General features: G+C 37.6%; 1 protein-coding gene across 1 annotated transcript in view; it reads left to right on the forward strand.

Annotated features, from left to right (window-relative positions):
* Positions 1-17865, forward strand: part of PTPN5 (protein tyrosine phosphatase non-receptor type 5) — a 31499-nt gene extending 13634 nt beyond the window's left edge. The window contains exons 7-12 of the mRNA XM_065755234.1: positions 3353-3432; positions 3898-4035; positions 7251-7361; positions 10891-11051; positions 13763-13876; positions 17481-17865. Of these exons, the coding sequence (XP_065611306.1) occupies positions 3353-3432; positions 3898-4035; positions 7251-7361; positions 10891-11051; positions 13763-13876; positions 17481-17574 (698 nt within the window). The 3' untranslated portion in view covers positions 17575-17865. The remainder of the gene's footprint in view (positions 1-3352; positions 3433-3897; positions 4036-7250; positions 7362-10890; positions 11052-13762; positions 13877-17480) is intronic.
* The last annotated feature ends 7660 nt before the right edge of the window (positions 17866-25525 follow it).

Here is a 25525-nt window from a genome sequence, read left to right on the forward strand (position 1 = left end):
ACTACCCTTCTGATTGCTTTGTACACCATCTTAGACCAGAAGTATAAAAACATCCAGCCAGATGTTTCACAATTCCTGTGCTAACGATTTTGGTGAAAAGTCAAATATTAATATGGTGGTTTTGCTGGAAAAGGAAGATGCAGAAGTAATTGGTGATTATACACACCCAAATATCTAGATTTTTAAAGTGGTCTATACACTCTGAATCCGGTATCTAATGTGTATTTTGAGAGCTGGATCCATTTTAAATATTGTATTCTTAGACTCAAAAAATCTTATTTACCATCATTTTTAACAGGCTGTTCCAGAGCTTTAAACAGATGCCAACATACTACCATGTATTTTTAATTGACTCATGGAGCAATCATTCTTATTTACTGAAAATTTCATCTCAACCTTATGGGTAGCTGTGGCAGACACTGTTGCTGCACTGATCTCTCCAGAAAACTAGTTGCTACTCTACTGTGCCTCCAAGAATTAATAAACTTGTTCCATGCTTGTAACTTTTTTCCTGAATTCAATAACCATCAGTCTATGTGCAGTATTACGTCCCTGGCTGTGACCAGGGGATGGCCTGATGTATTTGAGGAGTGAAATGGGCCGACTGTATTCACTTTTGTCCAACTGCCTCTATTTTGAAGGGTATGGTCCTGACGCTGCCAAGCAGTATGAAAAATTCCCTTTATGCTTAACACTTGGAAGCTGGTGATGCCTGTAAATTATTCATGCACAAGGAAGGAGGAAGGGGAGCTGGAGGCACAACGAGGGGAAGTTCAGTGCTTTTTGTATTTTGACCATCCGCAGACTGATTTCTCAGTAGCCTGTACTAAATGCAGCCTGCTCTGCCTTGTGTATCTACCAAGTGTTCCTCCAGGCTCTGGATGCAGACGGCATTGCTGGCAGGAACTGCTGAACAAGCTGCAGCAGAATGATCTTGAGCAACTGATTATCCTAGGGAACAAGTGCTTGATTACCAAACCAGATTCAAACCCCTAATTCAAAACTCTGAAAATAACTAAGGTTCCTTTGCCAGCTACATCTCCAGAAGCAATCTAGGCAGTTATCATTACAAGGTAAGCAGTCATTTAAAATAATGATATGTTTCTTGCAGCCCTCAGGTTAATTGTACTAAGTGAGAGATGATAATAGTCAGTAATTCATCTAATTTATATTTGTTTCTTAGTAAATTCTTTTTGCAAATTCTCACATCTCACAGTTGGTAGTAAAAATGAGTTAGAAAATAACTTTTGACAGAAGGATTATTCTGGAAAAAATGTCAAGCTAAGAAGGTTGATGTTGATATTTCATAAATTTGAAATTGCTTGTTAGCAGATAGTCCTTTTCTGGTAAGACTCCTGTGGAATTTCCTCAAAAATAATAATGTATCTCTAGGGCATTCGCAGGCACTTTTTAATTAAATAGGTAAGAGCACTGTTGAGCATTCAGAATTGCAGAAACTGTGTTGTATATCAGATTCATTGAATCCATTTATCAAGAGTAATGTCTAGTCATGTTTTGTTTTTAATTTCTACATAGCTCTATTACTTTTACACCATTTAAAGCTATGTGAAACATTTCAGTAATTGCATCCAGTTTCTCTAAAATGCCCAACATAGTATAAATACAAACATTTCACATAAGAGCTTGCAAGGGAAAAACAATGTGTCATTTGGTTTCTTAGAGATACAGACTTGTACAGTTTAGGTTGCAGTTCTGTTTGCTTATTTGTTTTATAGGCATGTCTTCTTGAACGTGGCCTGTGCACTAACTTTGCCCTGGCAATAGATGTTTTTGTTTGGAGCTCAGTTTGATTTAGCTTAAATCATAGAACTGTAGCATGTCTTGGGTTGGAAGGGACTTCAAGGATCATTGAGGGTTGCCAGCTGCCAGATCACGCACTAGATCACATTGCACAGGGCTCCATCCAACCTGGCCTTAAACACTTCTAGGGATGGAACATTCACAGCCTCTCTAGGCAAATGCCTCTCTATTGAAAATTTGAAATTCATGCCACAAACTCTCATGATACTAAAGTGTTGTATTATTTTTTTCAAAAGAATGAGTTATTCCTATTTGTATATTTCTTAGAATTGCAATTCAGCTCAGTTATTTTCTCAAAACCATGTAAACTCTTTTATCAAAAATGCATAAGTAGACTTCTCTTGGATGAAATACAACTGTTCATTAACATACTATTGTAAAATAAATAAATACGAAATCAACAGAAAAACCACAAGTAATTTATGCCAAATAATATTTTAGTGTTCATGGATACAGCAGTAACAGTCCATTCTGAAAAGTAACTGAAGTTCTACTGCAGCTGCATACCAAAAGAAGCCCTCGTTTAGAAGTCTGTGGCACTTGTTTATTTACTTGATAGAGTAATTTTATTTCTTTGTAGAGATTTACTGTGCTGGACAATTTACTATTGCTGTTCTTAGAAGGAGGGAAAATCATGTAGCCGTTATCTGAGCTTGAGCAGGCTCCATAAAACCCACACAAAGAGACTTCATACAAGGGGCCCCACTACTCAGACCAGTAAGATTTATACATCAGACAACTAGTGCTGTCTTTTTATGGTGTAATGTGTTGTGGGCCTTCAGAATTAGTCATTAAAAAAGTAGACTCACCATCTCCCCAGCACTAGGGAGGTGAACTGGGAAGGAACTATATTTCAGAAGATTTCAGTAATTTCCATATTTCCATTTTATAAAACAATATTTCCATTAATATATTTGCTTTGTAGACCACATAATATTGTGATTCATTATCTCATAATGGATAGCGTGAATCAGATCTGTCTGAGGACAGTTCATATGCTGAGTGTGTTTATAGTAGAATATAAACAACTGTGTGCTTGGTCCTTTTTTGCTTGACCCAATATCATGCTATTTTTGCATATTTATTATTCTAGTTTTGAACAGGCTCTGTTTGTATTTTTTAATGATGACGTTATGTGTTTGGGGTTTTTTTTTTTTTTTTTGGTGCACTGTTGCTGTTTGCTAAGACCTCTGTCAGGATAATGTTTCCTATGAATAATGAGAATTTCTGCAGTTCTGGTAAAGGGGATTGTTACAGAATCAGTGACCCACGGTTACTCTAAAGCTACAGCAGCAAGAGTTAAACAGGCTTCAGAGTGTGTAAATTTTTCAGAGAAAGCTATGTGACCCCCAACTACTTTTCACCTTTTTTTGTTTTAATATTTTAACACTGCAGCTTTCCAGGACCACTGACATCTGTTCTGATGGCCATGAATACGTTTAACTGTCTCTCTGAACTAAATAGTCTTGTATCTCTCTTTCTCCTCTCTCAGCAAATGATAAACTATTGCTTATCTGTTTACATATTTCAGATCCTCACAGCAGAGTGTGCCTTACCTCAGCTGATCAGGACGACCCCCTTAGCTCTTACATCAATGCTAACTACATCAGGGTAAGAGCTCAGCAGTCTGTCTGCCTGCCTCTATCAGCCACTATTAATGTAAACAAATGTTCAGCATCCACTTTTAAAGGCATCATAGCTGATGTGATTGCTCTCTCCTGCTTATATTAACTGAAAACTAAATCCCTAAGTGCAATTTTACAGGTTCATACTAGACAAAAGTTCTGCCCTTCTTGATGCAGACTGCTTGTCAGTTGATCTGAACTGAGTGCTGGAAGTTAAGTTTCAGTACGTCTGTTGACCAGCTAGAGTTACTTCAAGGCTCTTGGATTCTTATTGCTGGAGTTATGACACCATATTGTGCTTTTTTGCTCTACAAACAAAAATATGTGCAAGGGAGAGGGGAAGAACTGATTTTTACAGTGTCTTCATTCCAACCAGTTTTTAAAGACTGAACCTTCAAGGGTGGAGGTAGACATCCCTATTAAAACTGATCTCTTGTTGTTTTGTTGGCAGGGCTATGGAGGAGAGGAAAAAGTATATATTGCTACTCAGGGACCGATAGTTAACACTGTCAGTGATTTCTGGAGAATGGTGTGGCAGGAGCGTTCTCCCATCATTGTCATGATTACCAATATAGAAGAGATGAATGAGGTAATGGTATCACATATACTATATCTTTTTATCTGTACTCTGGAGATACCTTTGACACAGATGCTAAGCCTGTGAAAATAAGTGAGCAGAGCTTAGTTCAGTGCCCTCAACAATAAAAGCAAGAATTAAATTCTTTTGGACTAAGGAAGATGTGGGCTTCTTCTCTTTCAGTTTAATTTACTGGAAGTCTTGCTTTGCCCTTTGACCTAGCCTACTGATGGTTTTGCTTTTTTCCCTCTCCCAGATGACCTGAAGTCTTTCCAAACTGAACTCTACTTGCAGACACTTAAAGTTTTCTCTAAAGGAGTAAATAAATATATATACTAACCCTGTTCATTCTAGTCTTGAGTCAACTGTTTCAGTGTTTTTTCTTGCATTTATTACAGTTCAGTGCCTACAGCCACCTTTTTGAGAGGCTGTCCCTGACATGTGAAAAGTTATGTTTATAGTAATCAATAGCTAGAGCTGTCTTGGATACGGAGGCCATTTTCCTGAGGAAATGTGTAGGAAATGCTGTTGAAATATAGAAATGAAGATGGAGAAATTTTATATTTACTTCTAGAAAGTGAAGTGTCACAATAGTTCTGGTAATCTGCTTAACACAATTTTCATTTACAGTTTAAAATGACGTGCAGCTGTTCATAACTAATTTACCTACTGAAATATTTGGCCCATAGCAGAATGTGAAGAATGATACGTTTGGCTTTTGTTTCACAGACAGATAGCTGATTGTCACTTGGCTTTATTGCCAGTGTGGAGTGTGAAACTAGGGTCTGTACACAATGGACTTTGCATCTTCCTTCACCTCTGGCAGTAAAATGTCATGGAAATATGAATGCAATTTCTTAAACTGCAATGGCGGTGTTTGTCAAAGCTTGCCCCTGCAAATTTATTAAGAGTGTAGGTGAAAGAGTTTTCTTTGAAGATGCTTCAAACATTTAAGTCCAAGAATACAGTCATACAGACAATCTTAAGTCCAACCTGGAAGCCTAGTGACAATAATTATGCATTTGCACAAACTTTTAACTTTCACCAGTGTGGAGTAAATCACTTCAGCATGACTTTTAGTGGGAGTGGGGGGAATGTGAACAAGGCTTACAGAATTAGCATACTTTGCAAATTAAACATCAGTTATTTCAGCTGGCTGATTGGATGCGTACTCTCAGGACACTACTGATAGAAAATATATTATTTTTTATTATGTATATATACAGTTGCTGTACTGAATGTTTTGTTTGTACTGACATTTTAAACTTTCATCTGCTTCTATGTGAAAGGTAGCACTGAAGTAATAATTTGCTCATTGATCAGAGTTGCCAAGTTGTGGCAAATAAGATGTTGGGAAATGTTGTGATACAATATACCAGAACCACTAACAGGTTTGAGAAAGAAAGAGACAGAGGAAACTTTGGTCGTGTTTGCTGAGAATTTCTTCCACTATAGTTTTCATAGCAAGATTGAATAGCAGGAATACTAAATAACCTTTTAATCTAATTTCCTCTTAATCACACTGTGGAAAGAAGCGCACTGCAGTGCTGTTGTACTATGTATAGTGGAGCTTGCTGCAGCTTATATATTGTAACAGAGCTGTTGAATCTTTTGATACCCTTTGTGTCAAAAATTAATACGTGTCAGCATTCTTGGCCATAAATATAGGGTAAGTCCTTTCATGTGGGTGTTTCCTATATTCACCTTCTTTTTTCCATAGTACACGTTAATATAATTGCAAGATGCAAAAGTACATGTATTCAAAACCAAAACCTCTGTTCTGCCATGGTACTAGTAACAGAGACTTTGTGTTCCTGCTCAATGCAATGACTTTGATAATGTACATATGCTGAATTCTGTATCTCAGCCCTCTGTCACATCTTATTTGAATTGACAGACAGCCCACACAAATGAGCGGGCAATCTTACTCCATTCCTTTAAGCACAGCAACGTCTGTGCTATTGATAGCTGCTAGTGCACTTGACAATTTTTACAATGGGTTCAGCAATTTAAGAGGAGAGGAAGTGGAAATGCAATCTGCGTAAATAATTTCACAGAAACACAGTGGGCCACATTCCCAGTAGGTTATTAACTGATGCTCTATGCAGATGGAACAGCACTGTTTCTCCCACACAAATTTTGACTCAGTAATGTATTAAGATCCTTTTCTGTTGTTAGCATTTCTCCTGAAATGGAATTGTTTTTGACGGATGAGGGCAACATGTGATTTAACTTACTTCCTTCTAGCCTGTGTGCTGTCACATAGAAGAGGAAGCTTACAGCCATCCTCTTTAACTGGGTTTGTCCAGCAGCAGGTTCTCATTCTCCTGTGATAACAAGAAGTTTCTTCATTTATCACAAGGGAGCCTTTTTTTTCAAGTTCTTCCTTGTTCACGGCATTCCTTGTCCATAAAACGATCCCTACACCATGTTGAAATGTTCATCTCTTCTGTGTATTGATTAGCTTAGAGAGGAGACATCCAAAAAAGGTATTTTTCAGTCCTTCCAGGATAAAAGTGGTTACAGATTCCCATCCACTTGCGTAGGTTATCAGTACCATAATTTAGATTTGCAAATGAAGTATAGTTTCAGCTTCTCTAATTGTCACTTTGTTCTAGATGCATCTCTGGCAAAATGTGTTTTAGCAAAATCAAAGACAGTGGGCTACTGTCTCTCACAGCTATGGCATACTTTTTGTTACTAACTTCGATGCAGAATTTTCAAAATATCCTCAGTCTTTTGTACAACTCTTATGTATACGATTGTATTATGTTGGCAGACCAATGACCCTCTAAGAAAAGTGTGAAAGATGTATTTTGTGTTTTCTTATCAATTTATACACATCACAGGAATATAGGTGACAGGTCTGTGTTGTATCATTATCTTAATAAAATTAATTTAAAAACATAGGCTATAATAAATATGAGCAAATTGATTCTGGCCTTTCTAGTGAAACTTAAGAATGTTTATAAATAGCGTAAATATGCATTTGTGTATTTCGAAGAAGTGGTTATTCGTTATTTGATGGATTATATCAGGCTATCAAGCTGTTATGAATGCAACAAAAATCACTAGAAACGTGTTCCCTGTATAGAAATCGAAAACATACTTACTATAGAAACAACCATCATTCAAATTCATCAATACCTGCACTCATCCAGTTTTAGAGGTAAAAATGAGCCTTCCTTGATGTCTGCTTAACTAGATTTATTTTTTATTGCACATAGAAATGCACAGAATATTGGCCAGAGGAACAGATCACCTACGAAGGAATAGAAATCATAGTTAACCAAGTCATACAAGCAGATGATTACCGTTTAAGGCTCATCACGCTAAAGGTAAACCATTCTAATATACTTAAAGTAGCTTTGCTATCAAACTCTTAAACAGGACTGTTAGAGAGCTCTATAGCAACCTTCTGCACAGTATACTAATGTACAAATATCACTTTTAATTACTGCAGATCTGCCCAGTTCACTGAAGACTGTAGTAATGTAGGCAGTTGAGATTTAGCCTGCATATGTACAATCTGAAAACTTCCAGACCAATTGTAGTACTACAGGCTCTACTCAGTGGAAGAAGTTGGTGACTCATTCTGCCTGTGTCTTTGCACTGGCTGATCACTTCTCTCATAACAGCAACAGGATGCAAAGGAACAGCATGAAGCTGCATCAGGAGAGGGTCTGGTTGGGGATTAGGAAAAGATTCTTCACTGTTTTGGTAGGGCACTGGAACAGGTTATCCAGAGTAGTCATCACAACAGCAAGTTGCTTGACTTCAAGAAGCATATGGACAACACTCCCACTCAAAATTCAAGCCCTCTGTGGAGACAGGAGTTAGACTCCATGATCCATGTGGGTTCCTTACAACTGAAAGTATTCTGTGATTGTATAATTTTATGACCAGTCATTTATAGCGATATGTTAGTCCACTGACAGCTTCTTACCAGCATTTGCAAGTAATAATGCAGACAATACTTTTGAAATAACCCACTGATATCTTTGGTGATGTTCTGCAGAATTCAGAGGCTCATATACAATTTGATCTGTGGACTCAGGCAAGGGGTAATTGATTACTAACAGGGAATTTATACTTGCACGGGATTTTATAATTTTTGTAGCAGGAGACCCCTAGGAAATATTCAGACTGTATTTCTTTATGAGCATTGCTAGAATTCTGGTGGATGCCCACCAGCTGTTTTTACTCAAAATGACTTCTGTGCCAAGTGGAGGTGTTGAGAACTGATAAAAAGATTGTTGTTGCTGTTATTTCTTTAGAATCCCTCGGTAGTAGGGCCATTGGCTTGCATAATATATCAGAAATGCAGCAATAACTTCTGTTCAACATGGCAGAACCCCTTTTAAAATCTTAGAGCAATTTGGCTGATTTGACTTGGAAAATGCTTTAAGGGGTCATACCATTCTAAGGCACTGAAACTGTTCATGACCTTCATAAACGCTTTTTGCCACAGCATCCTCCATGCTAATTTTCTAGTGTAGTATTTTTCCAATTATTAATGTAATTTTACTTACCAGAAGGTTAAATGGAGATTTACTTAAGTGCTACTTAGCCTCAAGTACCAGAGTCCTATTTTACAACTATTTTAACTGCTAGAATCTAAACCTATGAGTTCTTATTATAACAGTAAATTTATATAACCTCTGTACTTCTTTATTCTACCAAATCTACCCTGAATACAATTTATTTCCGAGCTGAAAAAAACTTCCTTTTATCAAATATTTTCAAGTCTCTTCATCCGTGTGCTAATTGACTGAATGTCAGGAAACAAAATCTCATGTTGAGACTGTGGAAGATTTGTCACTTGTGCTTTTGGTGAAAGCATCAAGGAGAAAATCATGCTCTTCAACAAATAGGAAGTAAACAATAATTACAAGTGTGTTGCAGACTTGCACTGACCTTAAGTAGTAATTATCCCAAACATACACTGCAACAGCAAGAATATACAGCTTAATTCTGCTGAAACGCTGATAACTCACAAAACTTTTCACATCTTAGTTGTGACAAAAAGGCAATTTCCTCAAGAAAAATCCTGTGAACTCCGTAAGACTTTCTTCAGAAACTTTCAAATCTTCTTGGCCTCAGGGGAGCACCAATGAAGAATATTTTGTTAAAGTCAGCAGATATGTGCAAAACAATGAAATCAGGGCTTTAAACGTGCAATCATAAAACTGGTAACTGTGCAGAAAGCACAAAAGATGTTCAGAGTTCATGATTAGAACTTTGGCTGTTTTCTGTTTCTGTCAAATGACAGATTTTATGTAGTGATTCGTGTTTTTCTTCAGATGACTTTAATCTTCTCCATTTCTGAATTTTACTGACGACATTTGGATTACAATTTTCACATTTAAGAATGTGAATTATGTAGCTTACACATAAGACACGTGATGAAAAACAGCAGTTTGTCTGTGTTCCAAAGCAGCGTTGAAATAGGGTCTAGTTACTGCAGTCAGATCAAATACTATTCATAACAAGACTGAGAAGTTATGTTCTCAATCAGAATTTCTATTACCAAGGGTAAATAAATAAATAAGGGCAAGTTCTATGCTGTAAGAGTTCAACTCTTTTTTCCTAAACTGAGCTAGACATATCCTTAATGTTTCTTGGCTATGTCTCAATGAGCACTTTAAACCTAGTAAAAACTGGAAGGGCAACCAAATGAAGCCCAGCATCCCTTTGTTCAGCACTCATGTTCTTATTCTTTTTCTGTCTCCTGTGAGCCAATACAAGCATTTGTGTAACTGTGTGATAAGCCAAAAGGGAAAGCTAATCCATTTGCAAAAAAAAAAAAAAAAAAAAAAAAGATTTAAACTAGATTATAGAAGTGATCTAGTTATAGTGGAGCTATGCAAAATTTCTCCGAGCCAAGAGAAGGATGGAAGATTGCAATCACGGAGCACTTTCATCATCTGTTGACTGATTGTCACAGGGACTTCAGAGTCTAGATGATAAAAACTGTTTCCAGTTCACTGTGTCAGATTTGTTCATCTCCTCCCATCCTTGCCCATCCTAAACTTATCTGGCCATGTGTTTGAGGAAAGGTTGTGGAAACACAACTTTCTGGACCTTGTGAAGCTATTTCTTAGTTCTAATACAATGGCTGAAGGAGTAAGGCAGATTCCCTGAGCTCTGTGTTAATGTTTGGCACCTTTAGAAAACAGGCTGAAAGACGCCTCTTTGAATGCAAAGTAGCACTGAGTGCCATTTGGCACTCAGTAAAAAGTGAAGGCACATTTGCTATATGCATATCCATGCTTGAGATGCAGAAGGAGGGAATCAGAATTTGTATTTCATAAGAAGCCCTCCTGTAGGTAGGTATAATTCTCACCTTCCAGTGTCTGTGAATCTGTTACCACGTTGAAGGGAAGAGTGTAAATGGCAGGAAACTGATAAGTCTGTCTGTTAGAAAAGAGGGAAAAATAAGCTCCCATCTCTTATCCCTCGTCTAGCTACCTAGCTATCAAAGACAGAGAGATGATTCCTGGCTCTCTGCCTGTCAAATATATTATGAAAGCAATTATGTCACAAGTACAGTTCCAGCTATGCTGAATGAATCTGTCAAGAGAGAACAGACTGAACAGGCTGTTTTGCACACAGGTCTTGGTGCTAAAAGAGCATAGTACTTTGGGGGTGGGGGATTATTTTTTTTGAGGCAGTTTGCTGAAATATAGATGCAGTCTTTTTGAAGTCCAGATTTCTGTGCTGTGTGGCTTGTCGTTTACATCTGTTGTTTCCTTTAGCATAGATTTATTTATCTCATTCTTAAAGGGATGATTAGCTTTCAGCATGACTTTATAGTTGGAAGTTTTTAAAAACAACTTTGTGATGTTTGTCTTAACTGCGTTGCAGAAAGGAGAAGAAGTCAGAAACCTGAAACATTACTGGTACACATCTTGGCCAGACCAGAAGACACCAGATCAAGCCCCTCCTCTGTTACAGCTAGTACTGGAAGTGGAAGAGGCAATGCAGAGTGCAGAAGAGAAAAATGCTCCAGTGATTGTTCACTGCAGGTAAATAAGCATTGTATGCAAATTCTGAGGGCTTCTTTGCATACAGTGGCTTACTGCAGATGCTGTGATGTTGAATCATTGGTCTCAGAGATGTGCAGGAGATCTGGTCCAACTGATTTAAATGTTCTTAGAACTTAAATTTAGTGACAATTTTGTATTGCACAGATACAGATTGATCAATATGCAGGTACAGATTGAGCTGAAGACAGAAGTTGTTGTTGACTTATTTATAAGTAACAGCAGCCTTATTTCATTTGCTTTACTGGAAATATATGCGCGTTTGATGATCTTAAAAGTGCCACTTTACCAAAACTAAACATGTTGTGGGTGAAACTGAGTAGGAAGATGCATGCAAGCTGAAAAAATGAGAACATTGAACTTAAAATAATAATATATATATTTTTAAAGAGAGCTAAAGACAAGTCTTGTTTTGCTAGCATTTAGGAAGATTAAATGTGATTACTTGAATAGCACAGCTCAATTCTCAAAACAGTTACTGCAGGTAAATAGAGGGAAGTCTGATAAGTAAAGTGGTAATGCTATCAGGATAATTTTTCATAATTTCAGTAGAAGTACATTTTGCCAAACATGTCTTTGGAGTTTCTGTAAGGAATTTCACCTAATTTTGCATAACATTTTCTAGGAAATGTAAGATAGCTTTTATCTAAAAACAATGGTAAAGGTGGTATTATACAATGGGAATATTTTTTAAAGAGATTCTAGCATGGATGGTTCATAGCCCGGTGTTGTCAAAGATCTACGTATTAGGGAATAAAGAGAAATTATTAATAAAACAATCCTATAATGCCACACTAAATAGTGTTGGAATCAGATATGTTCAGATTTGTCTTGATTGCTTGATGAATTTTATTACTTAGAAAAAAAAGTAACTTGGAGATCAATTGGTTATGTGGACTCCTTGTATAACACTGAAGCTGGGAGGTCAAATAATGACCTTAATCCAGAAACAAAAAGTCAGTAAGGAACATAGGGTTGTCATTTTCTATGTCACTCTTATTTTCTTAAATGTTTTTTCCACTTATATGGCCCACGAATCCATCACAGTATGGGGGAGAACAGGTCATTTTTATTTAATATAACCACAAAAATGTATGGCGATAAAGTTATGAAGTATTTTATGTGATAGCTCGGTCCAGAGTCATTTCAGCTTATCCTCAGTTGCAGGTATTTTCTCCAGGAAGGAATTTAATATGTTGCCTCTAATTGAGAGTGGTGAGTGTAGCAAGTCATTGGAGGAGGCTTGGATTATATGCAGAGTAGTTGTAACTCCTTTGGCCTCTATGGGAGATCCTCAGTAGAACCATAATAATGGTGATTTTGCCTTTCGGTTGTGTAAAATAACACACCTTTAACATAAACTAAATACAAGTCTAATCATGAAAAAACTCTTAACAGCATTTTCATTAACGGTAGAGTAGCATTCCAGATAAAATCCTGTGGATAATGTTGAAGTCTTGGAAGGGTTATGGTTTTGTCTTAGCCACTTAGACATCAAGTGAGATACCTGTAGCTTGGCCTGGGGCAAGTGGTGTCTCAGTGCTGTTAGATTTCTACTAGAATACGTCGTTCCCTTTCCTTGTACGATACCAAGATCTGTAGAAGGGAATCTTTATACCAGAGGTGTGTACTGTGGCCTGTTTGATTACAGCACTCTGAAATAATTGATATTTTGGTAAAAAATCAGTTCGTGATGCACAGAGAGTTTCAGAGACAAAATCTTTAGATCAGGTAGATACTGTCATCGCAATGATTTGAAGACTGCGATTAGCTCTTACAGAGTAAGTTCATCCAGCAGATTTCTATGGAATTGCCTCAACCATTCTGTAATGGAAGTGAAAACAATTCTAATGCACCTGATTCTGGTGCAGTTTCCCTAATAAGTATAAACACTGAATTAAAAGTCTATGCTTTCAAAGGAAAACAGTGTGAAGAGTTTGCTAGCAGCAGCTATCTGCGGACTCCATTGTTGCTTGTACATTTGCTACCACTGTTTTTGTGCTGTAACTTGAGCACAGTTTAAATGAAAGAAGAATTTCTTACAGATAATTATTTCCAAGGATGCTCAATTATTTAACGTATAAGATAGATTATCAGAATTTCCTGATTAGTTTTTTACAAGGTGATAAGAATTCACAGCTTTCATAGCACTATGCCTTTTAGGTTAAAATCAATTCTGGTCACTAAGTAAAGACTGAATAATACAAAAGTGTTCAGAAAAGATGAATTTTTGAGAATTTGTTGTATCTCCTCACTAGTTCAGAGAATTAATAGACTGCAGATTTCAGAGCAAATGTCATCAAACTTATCACATTGCTGCTATTGCCAATAATTTAAGCAAGAGCTGTTTTGTTTTTTTTTAACTGTAATATGAATGAAAATAGTTTTCAAAAAGCTGATAGGGATCAGATGAGACAGTGCCCACATAGTCCATTTTTATCATTCTATGTGTAGTATGAAAAGCTGAAGTCTACTGGTGTGAGTGTCTCACAGCGTGAATTGTGTTGTTCCATTGGAGCTATTCACTTTTCCTTGTTATGGCTTCATATTCAGGAGTCAAAACATGCAGTGTTTGGATGGATGGAGGAAAGAGATAATCGTGTTTGACTGCTGGTTTTAGGGCATTTGTTTAACAAGAAAGCTACAAAGCCGTTCTAACATCTTCACTGCCTCTTTCCTCTTTCCTCCCTTAGTGCAGGCATCGGGAGGACGGGCTGCTTTATTGCAACTAGTGTCTGTTGTAAACAGCTGAAGAGCGAGGGCATAGTTGACATATTGCGAACAACTTGCCAGTTACGGTTAGACAGGTAAGAAAACCTGTTTCCTTTCCAGAAAGATAAAAAGAAAAATGTTAATCTTTCCCTTTGCTTAAGGAAGAACGAATGGGAAGAGGAGAAGAACAAAGACCAAAGAAGGCTTAGAGAGAATATTCCTGGAAGGAATATTGTCCTGTTCTGTCTTGCTTATTTTATCAGAGCAGAAAACCTGAACAGGTATCCCTAGCAACTAAGCTAGGTTCATAGTTGACATCAGAATCTTCACAGCTGTGCAGACTTCAATGCAATAAGAGATGAGCATTTTTAACAACAGAAGAGCTGGCACAATGTCCATAGGGCTCAAAGTGGCTGCTGCATTTTGTTCAGAGCTGTAGAACAGCTCTTTGCTCTCAGGAGTAAGGAAAATTGGGCTCCCATAGTTTGGAACTATGGGTGATGCTGGGAGGGCATTGCTGCTTGAGACTTTGTGGGAAGAGTATGCTTAGGATAGAGTGTTTGCAGACATGTGAAAGAAGCTGTGAAAATCTCCAGAAATTGAATGGCTTCCAGTTAAATATTCCTTAAAGCAACACCTTGAGTTTGATTATGAAGTAAACAGGTTTGAATTTGCACCACATATTATTTTTTTCTCTCCCACTGATTTGAAGTACTTATAAAAACATGCCTTAGTGCTCTCTTCTAATGAATAATGATCAATGTAACTGGGGGAAGAGAAGTCATGAAAAGCATACCAAACATTTTTCTGACAAAAAAAAGAATCTCAACCCCACACTGAACTTTATTTCAGATGAGAAATTATGCCTTAGTGGGAGGCAGAAAATGGAATACTTACTGCCCTACCGAGTCTCTCATAGACAGAGACCTGCAGGAGCTTGGAAATTTTGGATTTCAGGCCAGACATGGAAAGGCTTCTTAAGAAAAAGAACACTAGAATGTGATTGAGTACTGGTTATCCATGAAATATCTGACAAGATGTAATGTATACTGTATTTATTACTTTTCTTACACAGAAAAACAGCCATCAAATTTGTGAATTTAGAATTCTTCAGGGGGTCAAAGAGGTCATATGTTTCATTGCCTTCGTTCCCTCACAGAAACCTTTTGCAAAAAGCCTGCTCATTGGGCATTGCACCCAGTGGTCAACAATTTAGTCATGCCAGGTAATTTTAAGATAAGGAGAAGTGATTTTCTGCATCCTTACCCACAGGACAGAGATGCATTTGCTGTTCTTTCCCACAGTGTAACTAAAATTTGGAAGGTTTATGTGTCAAGTCAGGGTGAAAGCATGTTATCTCTGTTCTGTGCCAGAGTCTGAGACAGCAAGCACCTGCTGTGTTTATGCTGTGTGCACATGTGGGAAAGGGAGGAGGCTGACATATGGCAAGGAACTTGACGGCCACATTAGAGCTTCTGTTGCTCATCTTCAGCGTGCAACCTCACTGTTAATGGGTTTGCATGGGCAATTATTCCCAGATATCACTTCACCTTCCTTGTTTGGCATGGGCTGACATAAATATATGTCAATGCTTTGCACGGCATAGAATGACTCAGTTTGACTAACTGTATTAACTAGAAGTGATTTCCTAGGAAACAATTTCTTTAAAAATGCAATTTGTTTCCCACCTTTGCTTATTAATGAGAGGCTGGAGCACATTTCCTACTCTGTTCTTTCGACAGAAAAATGTCTAGCCAGTCCCCATGTAAAAAATGGCTAATAATCTAATTTCACTCCTTTCTCTGTTTTATTGTTGAGCAAGATGTTAAATGATCTCTTTGGTTAGTTCTGGTTATCTGCCTGATTATGTTCTCTCCAACTTCTTGCACATCCCTTGTCTATCCATTGGGATGGAAGAGTGAGAAATAGAGAAGTTCTGACATTGTGCACTGTTTGGCAACAGTCATAATATTAGTACGTTATCAGCATTGTTTTGATCACAACTCTAAAACCTATCATCATTTGGGATGCTATGAAGAGAACTGCATCCCAGCCGGACCCACACGTGAGTGGGCATCCCCATGACTTTGTCTGGCTTTCTCAGCACTCTTGGACATTGGACCTCCAGTTTCATGGACTGTTGAGTGCTGAGTTAAGCCATGGCTTCATCTCCATCTACTTGTAGTTGTTCTCTAATGCTTAAAACGGACCCTTAACAAAATCACTGCAAAAGGTTGAAGGAGGCTGTCTTATTATTCCTTCACCTTACTCACTTTTGGTAACATTACACGATAACTGAGCTCCATAGAAGAGGGCAGTCCCCAAAGAGGTGTTGCCAGTCTGCTATCTATTTGGCTTAGAGGATGCAACTGTCCTTTAGTTTCCTCTGGTGTGCGTTTCTGGGGAAGCGTATCACATAGACCTTTTCTCAAGCTGATAAAGCCTGGTTGGTTCTGGCTACCCATGACTTCCCGTGTCCCCAACACCACTCATCGTTCAGTCTTCTTTTGACACTGAATTCCCAGAATCTGTAAACCAGCGCAAATGCTGTCACAATTTTGCATAAACCTATGAATATGAGCTGCAGGTTTTATTTCTTTTTCAGAATGGATTATCAGTAGATTGTGTCACTATTGATGTGCTGCTCTTAGCAGAATTGGATAGTGTTTTTTGTTCACTTAGTCTCCTGCTGTAGTACTTGTGTTCATTAATATGCTACTTGCAGAAATGCAAAGCCTTAATGGTGCATGGAAAAGGAAATTGTTTTCCTGCTCCTGTTTGTATTTCTTTCCAGGTTTAAAGAAAATGGTAAAAGCTGAACCAAAACAGACTTCTGTGCTTGGAGTCTCTCATTAGTCAAGGTGCTCATGGCAGTCAATTCAGTTACTAGCTTGAGTTGTCCTTTGTTAAAATTTCAATGTCTGGTCCAAAATCCTGCTGTGCATCACCTGGTTCCCTGGTGATCTTGCCAAAAGCACAGCCTGGGATGGGGCAGAAGAATGATCCCTCCTTGCAGACTGGGAAAGTTGTGTGTTGCACTCATTTTCTGAGCTGAACTGGTCTGGCCCTCTGTAGCCCTGAATTTGCTATTGCATTCAGTCCCTAGTGGAACTTAAAAGTCTTAGGGAAGCTGTTTCACCTCTTTATTCCCTCTTTTTTACTCCTGTCTGTTTAGAGCTTTGGAGTATCGTTGCTTTTCACCATGACATTTTAGTGAAATCCGTCATTATTGTGGATGCTACCTCCCCAAAGGCATTCAAGGCCTGACTGGATGGGGCTTCGAGCAACCTGTTCTAGTGGGAGTTGTCCCTGCCTATAGCAAGGGAGTTGGAACTAAATGATCTTGAAGTTCCCTTCCAACCCAAACTATTCTATGATTCTGTTTAAAACGGTGCTTAGAGTACAGGTGCCACAGTAACACAAATGCAAATAATGGTGGTATTACCTTACTGGTTGAGTGCCTCTGCTGTTCTTATTCTGACTACCTTCTGTTACTTGGTTAGCAGAGATATTGAGAACAGAGCTCAAGGTTGGACTGCAGGCTGATTGCAGTCAATTCGCACTTTCTCATTTGTTTCAGTACGCTTTGGAACTGTTGTATTTAACACCAGCTTCATGCTAGCTGTGCCATTTCCTAGTATGTTATTTCTGTGTAAAAAGGCTGCTGTTTCCCTCCCCTTTTTTTTCTTTCCTTTTCAGGGGAGGAATGATCCAGACTTGTGAACAGTATCAATTTGTCCATCATGTCATGAGCTTGTACGGAAAACAGCTTTCTAGAGCTGCAGAAGAATAAGTGTTCATGATAACTAAAGGCTAAAACCAAGAGAACTTTTGACTGCATTCAGATATATTTCAGCTCTAATACGGGGCTCATGGTAACCTGGCTGTCTTAGCTGGAGAAAAAGATATTTTACTTTGATATTGCTTTTATGCTCTTGTTTGCATTGACATTTAAGAGCTGAAGTACACCTTGTTTTAAGCATACGTGACAGGACGTAATCTTCACCAAAAAAGGTTTATTTATTTTGTAAATAAGAACAGTAGCTTCATTTGTTAAAAAATAAATAAACAACAAAAAAAAAAACACAAAAAAAAACACCACTGTCTTTAGTTTGCTATTTTTAAAACATAATTGCTATTATATCCAAATACAGTGTGAAACTTTTTGAATTGTCATGCTGAAATGTGCCGTATGTTGACTAAGCTTGAAAGTAACTTTTTGCCTCTTTGATTGTTTTTACATATAAAATTACCGAATACTGTGTATATCATAAACCTTCTGAGCCTCTGCATTGAAAGATTTGAGTAGATTCATGTTGAAATGAGGATTTGCACATCACATTTGTTGTTTTTTTAATTTTATTTTTTAAAGTAGTCTACCAGCAGTGTTATCAGAACTATAAGGAAAAAATATTTCACTGATGTGAGACTAATTCTTGCCTCTAGCTCTTATCAGCAGTGTTATCTTGCTATCATGAAAACTTGAATGAATTTGTAGTAGATAGGGGTGAAGTTAAAATGAATGTTAACTCTTTATACTTCAGCTTTCTTTCATCAGTATTTTTGCCATCTGACTCTGTAATCAGATTTTATTTTTGAATGAATTTTGTCTTTTTATATAGTTAGGCAACAATTCCAATACAGTTTCCCCAGAAATTTGAGGTGAGGAATTTATTTTTACTTGAACTAATCTTTATTTAAAATGTAATAATAAGATCACCTGTTATAAATTTAAACCTGTTCCAAAGCTTTGAAGGAGACCAAATGGCCAGTGTTCACTAAAATTAATATGACTAGAAATGTAAATCCCATAAGCAGCTTAAAAAGAAATCACTCAGTGTGTGGCTGCTTCTTGATAAATTGCCCCTCAACCCAAGTTTTGATAATTCTTAGGCCTCTGTAAGCATTAGCCCAAGCAGTGGTATTTCCTTTTAAATAATACAGACTGCTTCCCATGCTTTTGTTTTTAGACCTTAGTCTGGCAATGAAGGCTTCAGTTGGTGTTCAATGCTTAGAGGTAAGCACGTTTAAGTTCTTTGAGCAGTGAAAAATGAAGTTACACAGGATCCTTTACATCAAAGTTGAGTGTTTTGTGAATGGAAACTGTAATCATTTATTGGAAATATTTTTTTGCTTCTCTATTTGTAACAATAACCAAAACTCACTGCTTTTGTTAGTGCAGAAGATTCTGTGGATTTACTTCACTTCTTCATCAGGAGAAGGTAAAGCAGCTCTCAGAAAGTAAGGGCTGATCCTGCTCCTACTGAGGTTTTGTCATTGACATCAGCAGATGCAGGTTAGGGCCTGAAATGTTATGCCTACAACTTCATCACTGTGGGGAAAGTTTCCCAATATTTTAGTATACATTCTTTGTGTTTATTCTGTATCCATGAACCTGTAAAAATCCTATCAGCAGGGTTTGCATGATTATGTGGCAAAATGTGTTATCTTGAACCACTTGATTTTATTGCTGTATTTAAAATACTTCCTTCAGTGAGAAGCTAGCAAGAGGAACTGGCAATCTTTTTAAAAATACTGGCAGTAGTCATTAAATAGAGCAATAAACTTAAGCTTTTGAGCATAACATGACTGTTAGTTTTATGTAAACCTTGCTAGCTATATTCTCCCCACTGCTACTGACACTAATCCATCTAAGTACTCCTTTGGAATAACAGAAGTACCACTGATGTTTTTGAATAATGTTATAAGAGGAATTCCTGATAATGTTTTCAAGCTATTTGGTGCCCTGTGGTGTCAAAACTAACTCAGTAAGTATCTTGTTCTGTCATCAGTTTGCTGTTCATCTAATAAAGAATATGTTGACGATGAATAGGATTGTGCAAATAGGAGAGAAGTTTGCTGTGTAAGTTGCCTTGTGTACAAAGAAGCTTTCTAGAAGGTAGCTGTTTTATAGTAAACGAGATACAACAGTCTCTAACATACTGACTTTGGGATGTATGCAGAGTTCTTCAGCATGTATTAGTCAATGGTGGTTCATTGACTTAAGTAGGAATAAACAATTCATACTGATGAGGAAAATCTAATCTGCTGTCCATTTCCAGTTGTGTACATGAAGTGTTTTGAGAGTGTGGTCACTGGTAAAGTCAATCTGCTTTGCAAGTGTCACCCTACATTAACTGGATGTAAAGACTGCACTTTTTTGCCATCTCACACCAGGCAAGTGCACACTACTCAGTCAAGACCAAAATATTCAAATGCTTCTTTAAGTGTTATTTTGTCTAATGTAATTGGAGCTAATTCTCCTTTTTATTCTACAGCCTCCCTATAATTAACACATTTCTTTTTTTCTTTTTTTTTTTAGTAGAATTTGAGGTCTAAAGGACCTTATATCAGCTGTTCTGACCACTTCTGATGGCAGAGGTAGACTTAAGAGGCTTAGGACTAGCAGAAAGGAACTCTGTCCATGCAAAAACACTTGATGAGTGGAACTGCTGTTTCTGCTACTCAGAAGGTTGGAAACTAAGCTGACAATAGAGGCTGTGCTAAACTGTGCATCTTACTAGGCTTCTCTCTTTACTGGACACTCTCTAAGAAAAGAAATACTTTCTAACACGTTCTATCTGCCCTCTCCATCTCTCTACCCTGTCTATTTGTACCTGAAACAGCAGTACTAATACCTACAACACAGTTGTTTCCCAGAGGGCTGAATTCCTCTCTCCAGGTATGTTAGCTTATAACAACCTGAGATGACTTTATTTAGAACCAACTGTAATGCTTCCCCTGTCTCTTTCGTATGACTTTTCACACTTACTGAACACGGCAGAACCTAGCCCAATTTCTTCTTTGTCAATCACTGGCCACAACACTTACATGGTTATCCTGTTTCTCTCGTGCTAACAGAGCGCAATGATGCTTTGTCCTTTTGTAGGTACTCTGAGATATGCAGTTACAGAGGATTACATACAAATAAGGACTAAAATCACAAAAAGGACACAGTTAAGTTCAACACTAAAGAGCTTCTCAAGCTTGTTTTCCATCTAATCCACAGTAGTGCAGCAGGCAAGAATTATTCCATTCATAATAAAGCTGAACACAGAGGCTAAATTATTTACTCAGAATTAGAAACCATATTGGTACCACAGCTGGTAATGTCTCAGAGCGTCTAAATGGGATAAAGTTGGTGAAGCACTCAGGTATTGCTGTTCCTGCCTCTTTCTCTTCTCCACTGGACCATGCTAATCAATTTCTTTTTCATATTTCTTCTTTCTCTCTGTCTGTTGCTTTTTAGGCTTAAAATACAGTCAGATAAGTCAGAGCATTCTACTAGTTTTAATCCAAAATGTTGATAACCAGTGTTTTGCAGGGACTCTCTCTTCCCTTGGGGAGAGTTGATGTTGTGAGAGACCCTTCTGAAGGCTTAGCAATTTCTGATCACCTTTTGCTATCAGTACGTCTCAGAGTTTTGTGGACAAAAACATCTGTAATGGATTAGGCAAAAGACATTTCTGCTTTGGGAAATTATGGTTTTTATTTGAGTCAGATATTTGTATTCCCAATGGCTGTATCTGCTTTTCTTTATAAGTGCAAAGGCAATGCTTCTCTTTGGAGATCAGAGAGAAAAGTTCCTGCATAGTTCCTTTTGCTCTGATCGTTCTGCTTTGCATGCTTAGCTTATTTATGTCTGAAGTGGATGGAAGGAGAGCTGTCAGGATTTAAGTCAGAACTAATAAAGCATCACAGAACAAGAGAAACCACCTCTCTTAGGGTAGCACTAACTCTTTTTGGGTTAGAAGGAGGAAGTCCAAGTGGGGTTGGTTTCACTGCATCTTGGTCTTCAGGCTATTGGGATCAATATGGAGAACAGACACCCAGACATCATGAAGGTCAAGGGTACAAAGAGGTGCAGTCACTCCTTCTCTTCTTAAGCTCCATGTCTGGCAGCATAGCCAGACTTACCAATCCAAACTGAAATATCTCATTCATATGCATTGTTTTTCCACCTACGGCAATATGCATATATGTCTATTCACATGCCCACTCTGCGCTGGAGTAGCTGATCTAAGAACAGAAGTGTGAGGGAGGACTCATCAACACTGTGAAATGAACATGGAAAGGGACTGCCTGGCTTTTGAGTCTATTTGGAATTGTGGGTGGAATTGGTTTGGGTTGTCCGTATTTTGTTTTTGTTGGGGGAAATTTTAACTTTCTGCCCAGATTTCTTTGTGTCTAAGTTGAGCTCTTGTTTCTGAATTACATTATTGAAGAGGTAAGTGAAAGTTTGTTCCTTAATACATTTATTAGACAAACCGTTAATGATACCTTATCCGCTTCAGAGCATTACCAATTCCATTTCCGTGCTCTTCCGATTTCATAAGTGTGTTTGTGTTAACAATTCAGACTTCTAGAGAAGTGAACACGTTCACAAAGAGCAGGGCATGCAGAAGCCCTCTCAGCATTCACATATTTATTTCTGTGTGATAAATTAGAAGAGCTGGGGATGTCTTTGTTAAGGAAAAGGTGCAATGAAATCTAAACGAATAACCAGAGAGAAATATATTCTGATAGTTTATGTTTATTTTTATGGTGTAAAATTGAAATCTCTTACTTTTAGCCACAGAAAAATACAACCACTATTCCAGTGAGGCATTTTCATGGAGCTTATTCGAAGTAAGCTTCTTTTTGGTCAGTCTGACTGGGACAAATTACTACTTTACCTAAATGTAATATATAGCTCTCAAAAAATGCTAAATGAGTTCATTCTAACTGAGAAAAAATGCAGCTGTTTGAGTCCTTCTGAAATGAACAGTTAAAAACATTGTCCTTTTCTTTATTTTCTGTATGTAGATTCATTAAGTGATAAAAACAGCCTTTTGGGTTATTCTGCAGGTGTTTTTTCACCTTTGTTTTCCCCTTGCATAGTGACTTGCCAGTGCCAAGTGTTAGACAGTAGCTGGTTGTACGAACAAGACATATATATCCATCAGGCAAGTGTATTTATTAACTCCTGCTTCTAGAACTTGCAGACCCCAGAACATTGCCAACCATAAAAGCAAAACCATAAGAGCAATTGATGAGCACATCTAAAATGCTGAAGAGACTGTATTCTGCTGAAGTCTTCAGATCCCAAATGCACGTCTCTCAAACTAATGAAAATGTTGAAGGCAAGTAGCATTCATGTCCTGGGCTTCTAAAACCATTTTTTGTTTGTTTTAATAGTTAAAGCATAAATGAGACGAAGATAATTGTTGTCTTTAGATGTAAAACGTGTACTGAATGGTATAGGAGTTGAGGGTTTGCCTAAATGAAGGGCAAAGTAGGACTTAATAAAACTTGGGAAGATAGAGTAAGTCCTAATAGGTCTTTTGATACATCTAGTTTTGACACCTTTCTTGAATGTTTAACATCAGAGCATCAAAGCATCTTGTAGCACCGGTATGCAAGCAATATAGCCTAGTTTTTCCATTATGTAGGTGACACAACTGGGACACAGAGAGCAAATTACTTGCCCAAAATCTCACAGAAAGACTGGAAGAAAAAGTAAGAAATTGATCAGGTCTCCGTATGGAAAATTTACTTAGTCCTTGCTGCTAAATTATTTGTGTAGGGGTTTTAACTGACCAGGGAATTATTTATATATATTGTTATATTCCAGGGCTTTTTGTATCCATCCTTTCTTAATCTGGTAAGTAAATTTTTCAAACATCTCTCTGTTCAACTTGATCAACACATTTTTCCCTAACAATAGAGATTGCTTTTAAGGAGTCTGTGCCATATAGGAGTATTTTAACGTAGTGATGTGCTCCTTTGAGATCCTTGCTGGAGAAAATATATTCAAATTTGTGGAAAAGCCTTGTTCACTGACAGCACCCAAGGGTGAGTAACAATTGTTTCTTGTGTATGACAACAGGTGACCTCATTTTCAGGTGCTCCTAGGTACATTCACCCACTTTGTGTGAGTAAACATGGACTATCATCTTCTACAAATGGAAAAGTGGTTAAAAAAAAAAAAGAAAAAAGAAGAGCAAGCCCTATTACTCATCCTTACAGTTTCTAGAGATTTATTCTGAACTAGTGGGAATCAGTGAGAGAGATACAGTTCATTTTATTTGCTTGAATGCAGTCCTTACTGATTCGGATTCAGGAGATCCTCTTTAAGCAAAAGTCGTGATCAGATAATTTGACTGTGGCTGGAAGAATGTGGCCTTAAAAGATTAAGTAAATAAGCTTCCCATCATGTTCACATATGGCAGATCCATAACTATGTGATGTAACTGAAAGGTTATATGAATCTTTATTATGTATCACCAAAAAAAAAACCGCAATTGATATTCCTGTCAGTGTGCAGAGCACTTTTAAAGAACAAATTGAATTCTCAGAGTGATGTTTGTGATGTGTATGAAGTTATACTAATTACAGTAAGTAAAGTAAAGCAATATTGATCTAATTTCCATAAAACAGACATTAAAAAGAACCCCAAACAGAGAAAGCAAGTAACAAGTCCTTCTTCACTTCACTCATTCACTCATTAGTTCCAGTATTTCTTCCTGAGTTTCTAGAGGCATTCAGAGCTGAAGAGACAAGTAAACCAAATCCTAATGTAACATGGAAAGGAGAAAGTGGGTACCAGTAGAAGGATCCAGAGTGTTGCTGACAATATCAATCAATAAGGAATATTGGTAGCACACCCTTTTTTTCTTGGCTTTATTTCCACAATAAAACTTCAAATAAGAAAAGTTTATCACTATAATATTTACCAACGGCAATGAAAATGTCCCAGTTTGCAGTAGACCTTCTGCTGTACTGCTATTTGCCAATAATGTTCAATGTTTGTAGGGCATTGTTTCCAATCAGCAGAAAACTGCACTAGAGTAAAAACCATTATTTTTGTTATTTGGTTATGTATTTAGTATAGCAGGGCACTAATGCCTCTTGTCTGCCACTCAGGCAAAATAATAATAATATTTAAAAAACAGTACTAAACCTTAACAATTTGTAATATTATTTAGGACTTGCTAATGTGATGCTAGAGGCTTGCCAGCATGACTCCCATCTACAAGAAGGGTCTGAGGAGGATCTGGGGAACTACAGTCCCGTCAGCCTGACCTCGCTGCCAGGAAAGGTTACAGAGCAAATCATCTTGAGTGAGATCATATGACACATGCTGGACAGCTGGGGCATCAGGCCCAGCCAGCACATGGGTTCATGACCAGCTTGATCTCCTCCTATTGTTGGCACTGTTAGCACTTCAGCAAGTTCCCAGCAGGTGGTCTGGCAGGCAAGGTGCTGGGGAACATTTCTGTAATCTCATTCCTAGCAATGACCATCTGAAGGAGGAGCATTGAGGATTCTAACTATATTCTTGGTGCTAGAACTTCTTTATAACAGCAGGAATCCGTCTTCCAAAAGGGGTCTAGATATCTCAAATGTTATAACATGACAGTTGCTTGCTTACTTGGAAAGGAAGCATGAATTTCTTGTGTATGTGCAGGGGACCTCCAGCTTCTAAGAAGAACATAAACAAGTTGACAGTTGAGGTGAAAGAAACATTGAGATCATCCCTATGATTCTGGAGAAGTAAGAAAAGGTCTGCATGAACTTCCCTGACTTCTCAAGAAGTTTGAAGAGATGAAGGAAGAAGTGGAGGCTATTAGAGTCACAGCACCCAAGACTCTTGATAGAGTAAAAAAAAAAAAAAAAAAAAAAAAAAGCTTGCATCCAAAAAGACAACTGTGAGGAAAGAGTTACACATTTCAGATGGAATTCATGTCTACATCTTTTGCAGC

Source organism: Cyrtonyx montezumae, unplaced genomic scaffold (assembly GCF_038088225.1).
Source record: "Cyrtonyx montezumae isolate F1298 unplaced genomic scaffold, pur_monq_1.0 scaffold_10, whole genome shotgun sequence".
NCBI classification, from domain to species: Eukaryota; Metazoa; Chordata; class Aves; order Galliformes; family Odontophoridae; genus Cyrtonyx; species Cyrtonyx montezumae.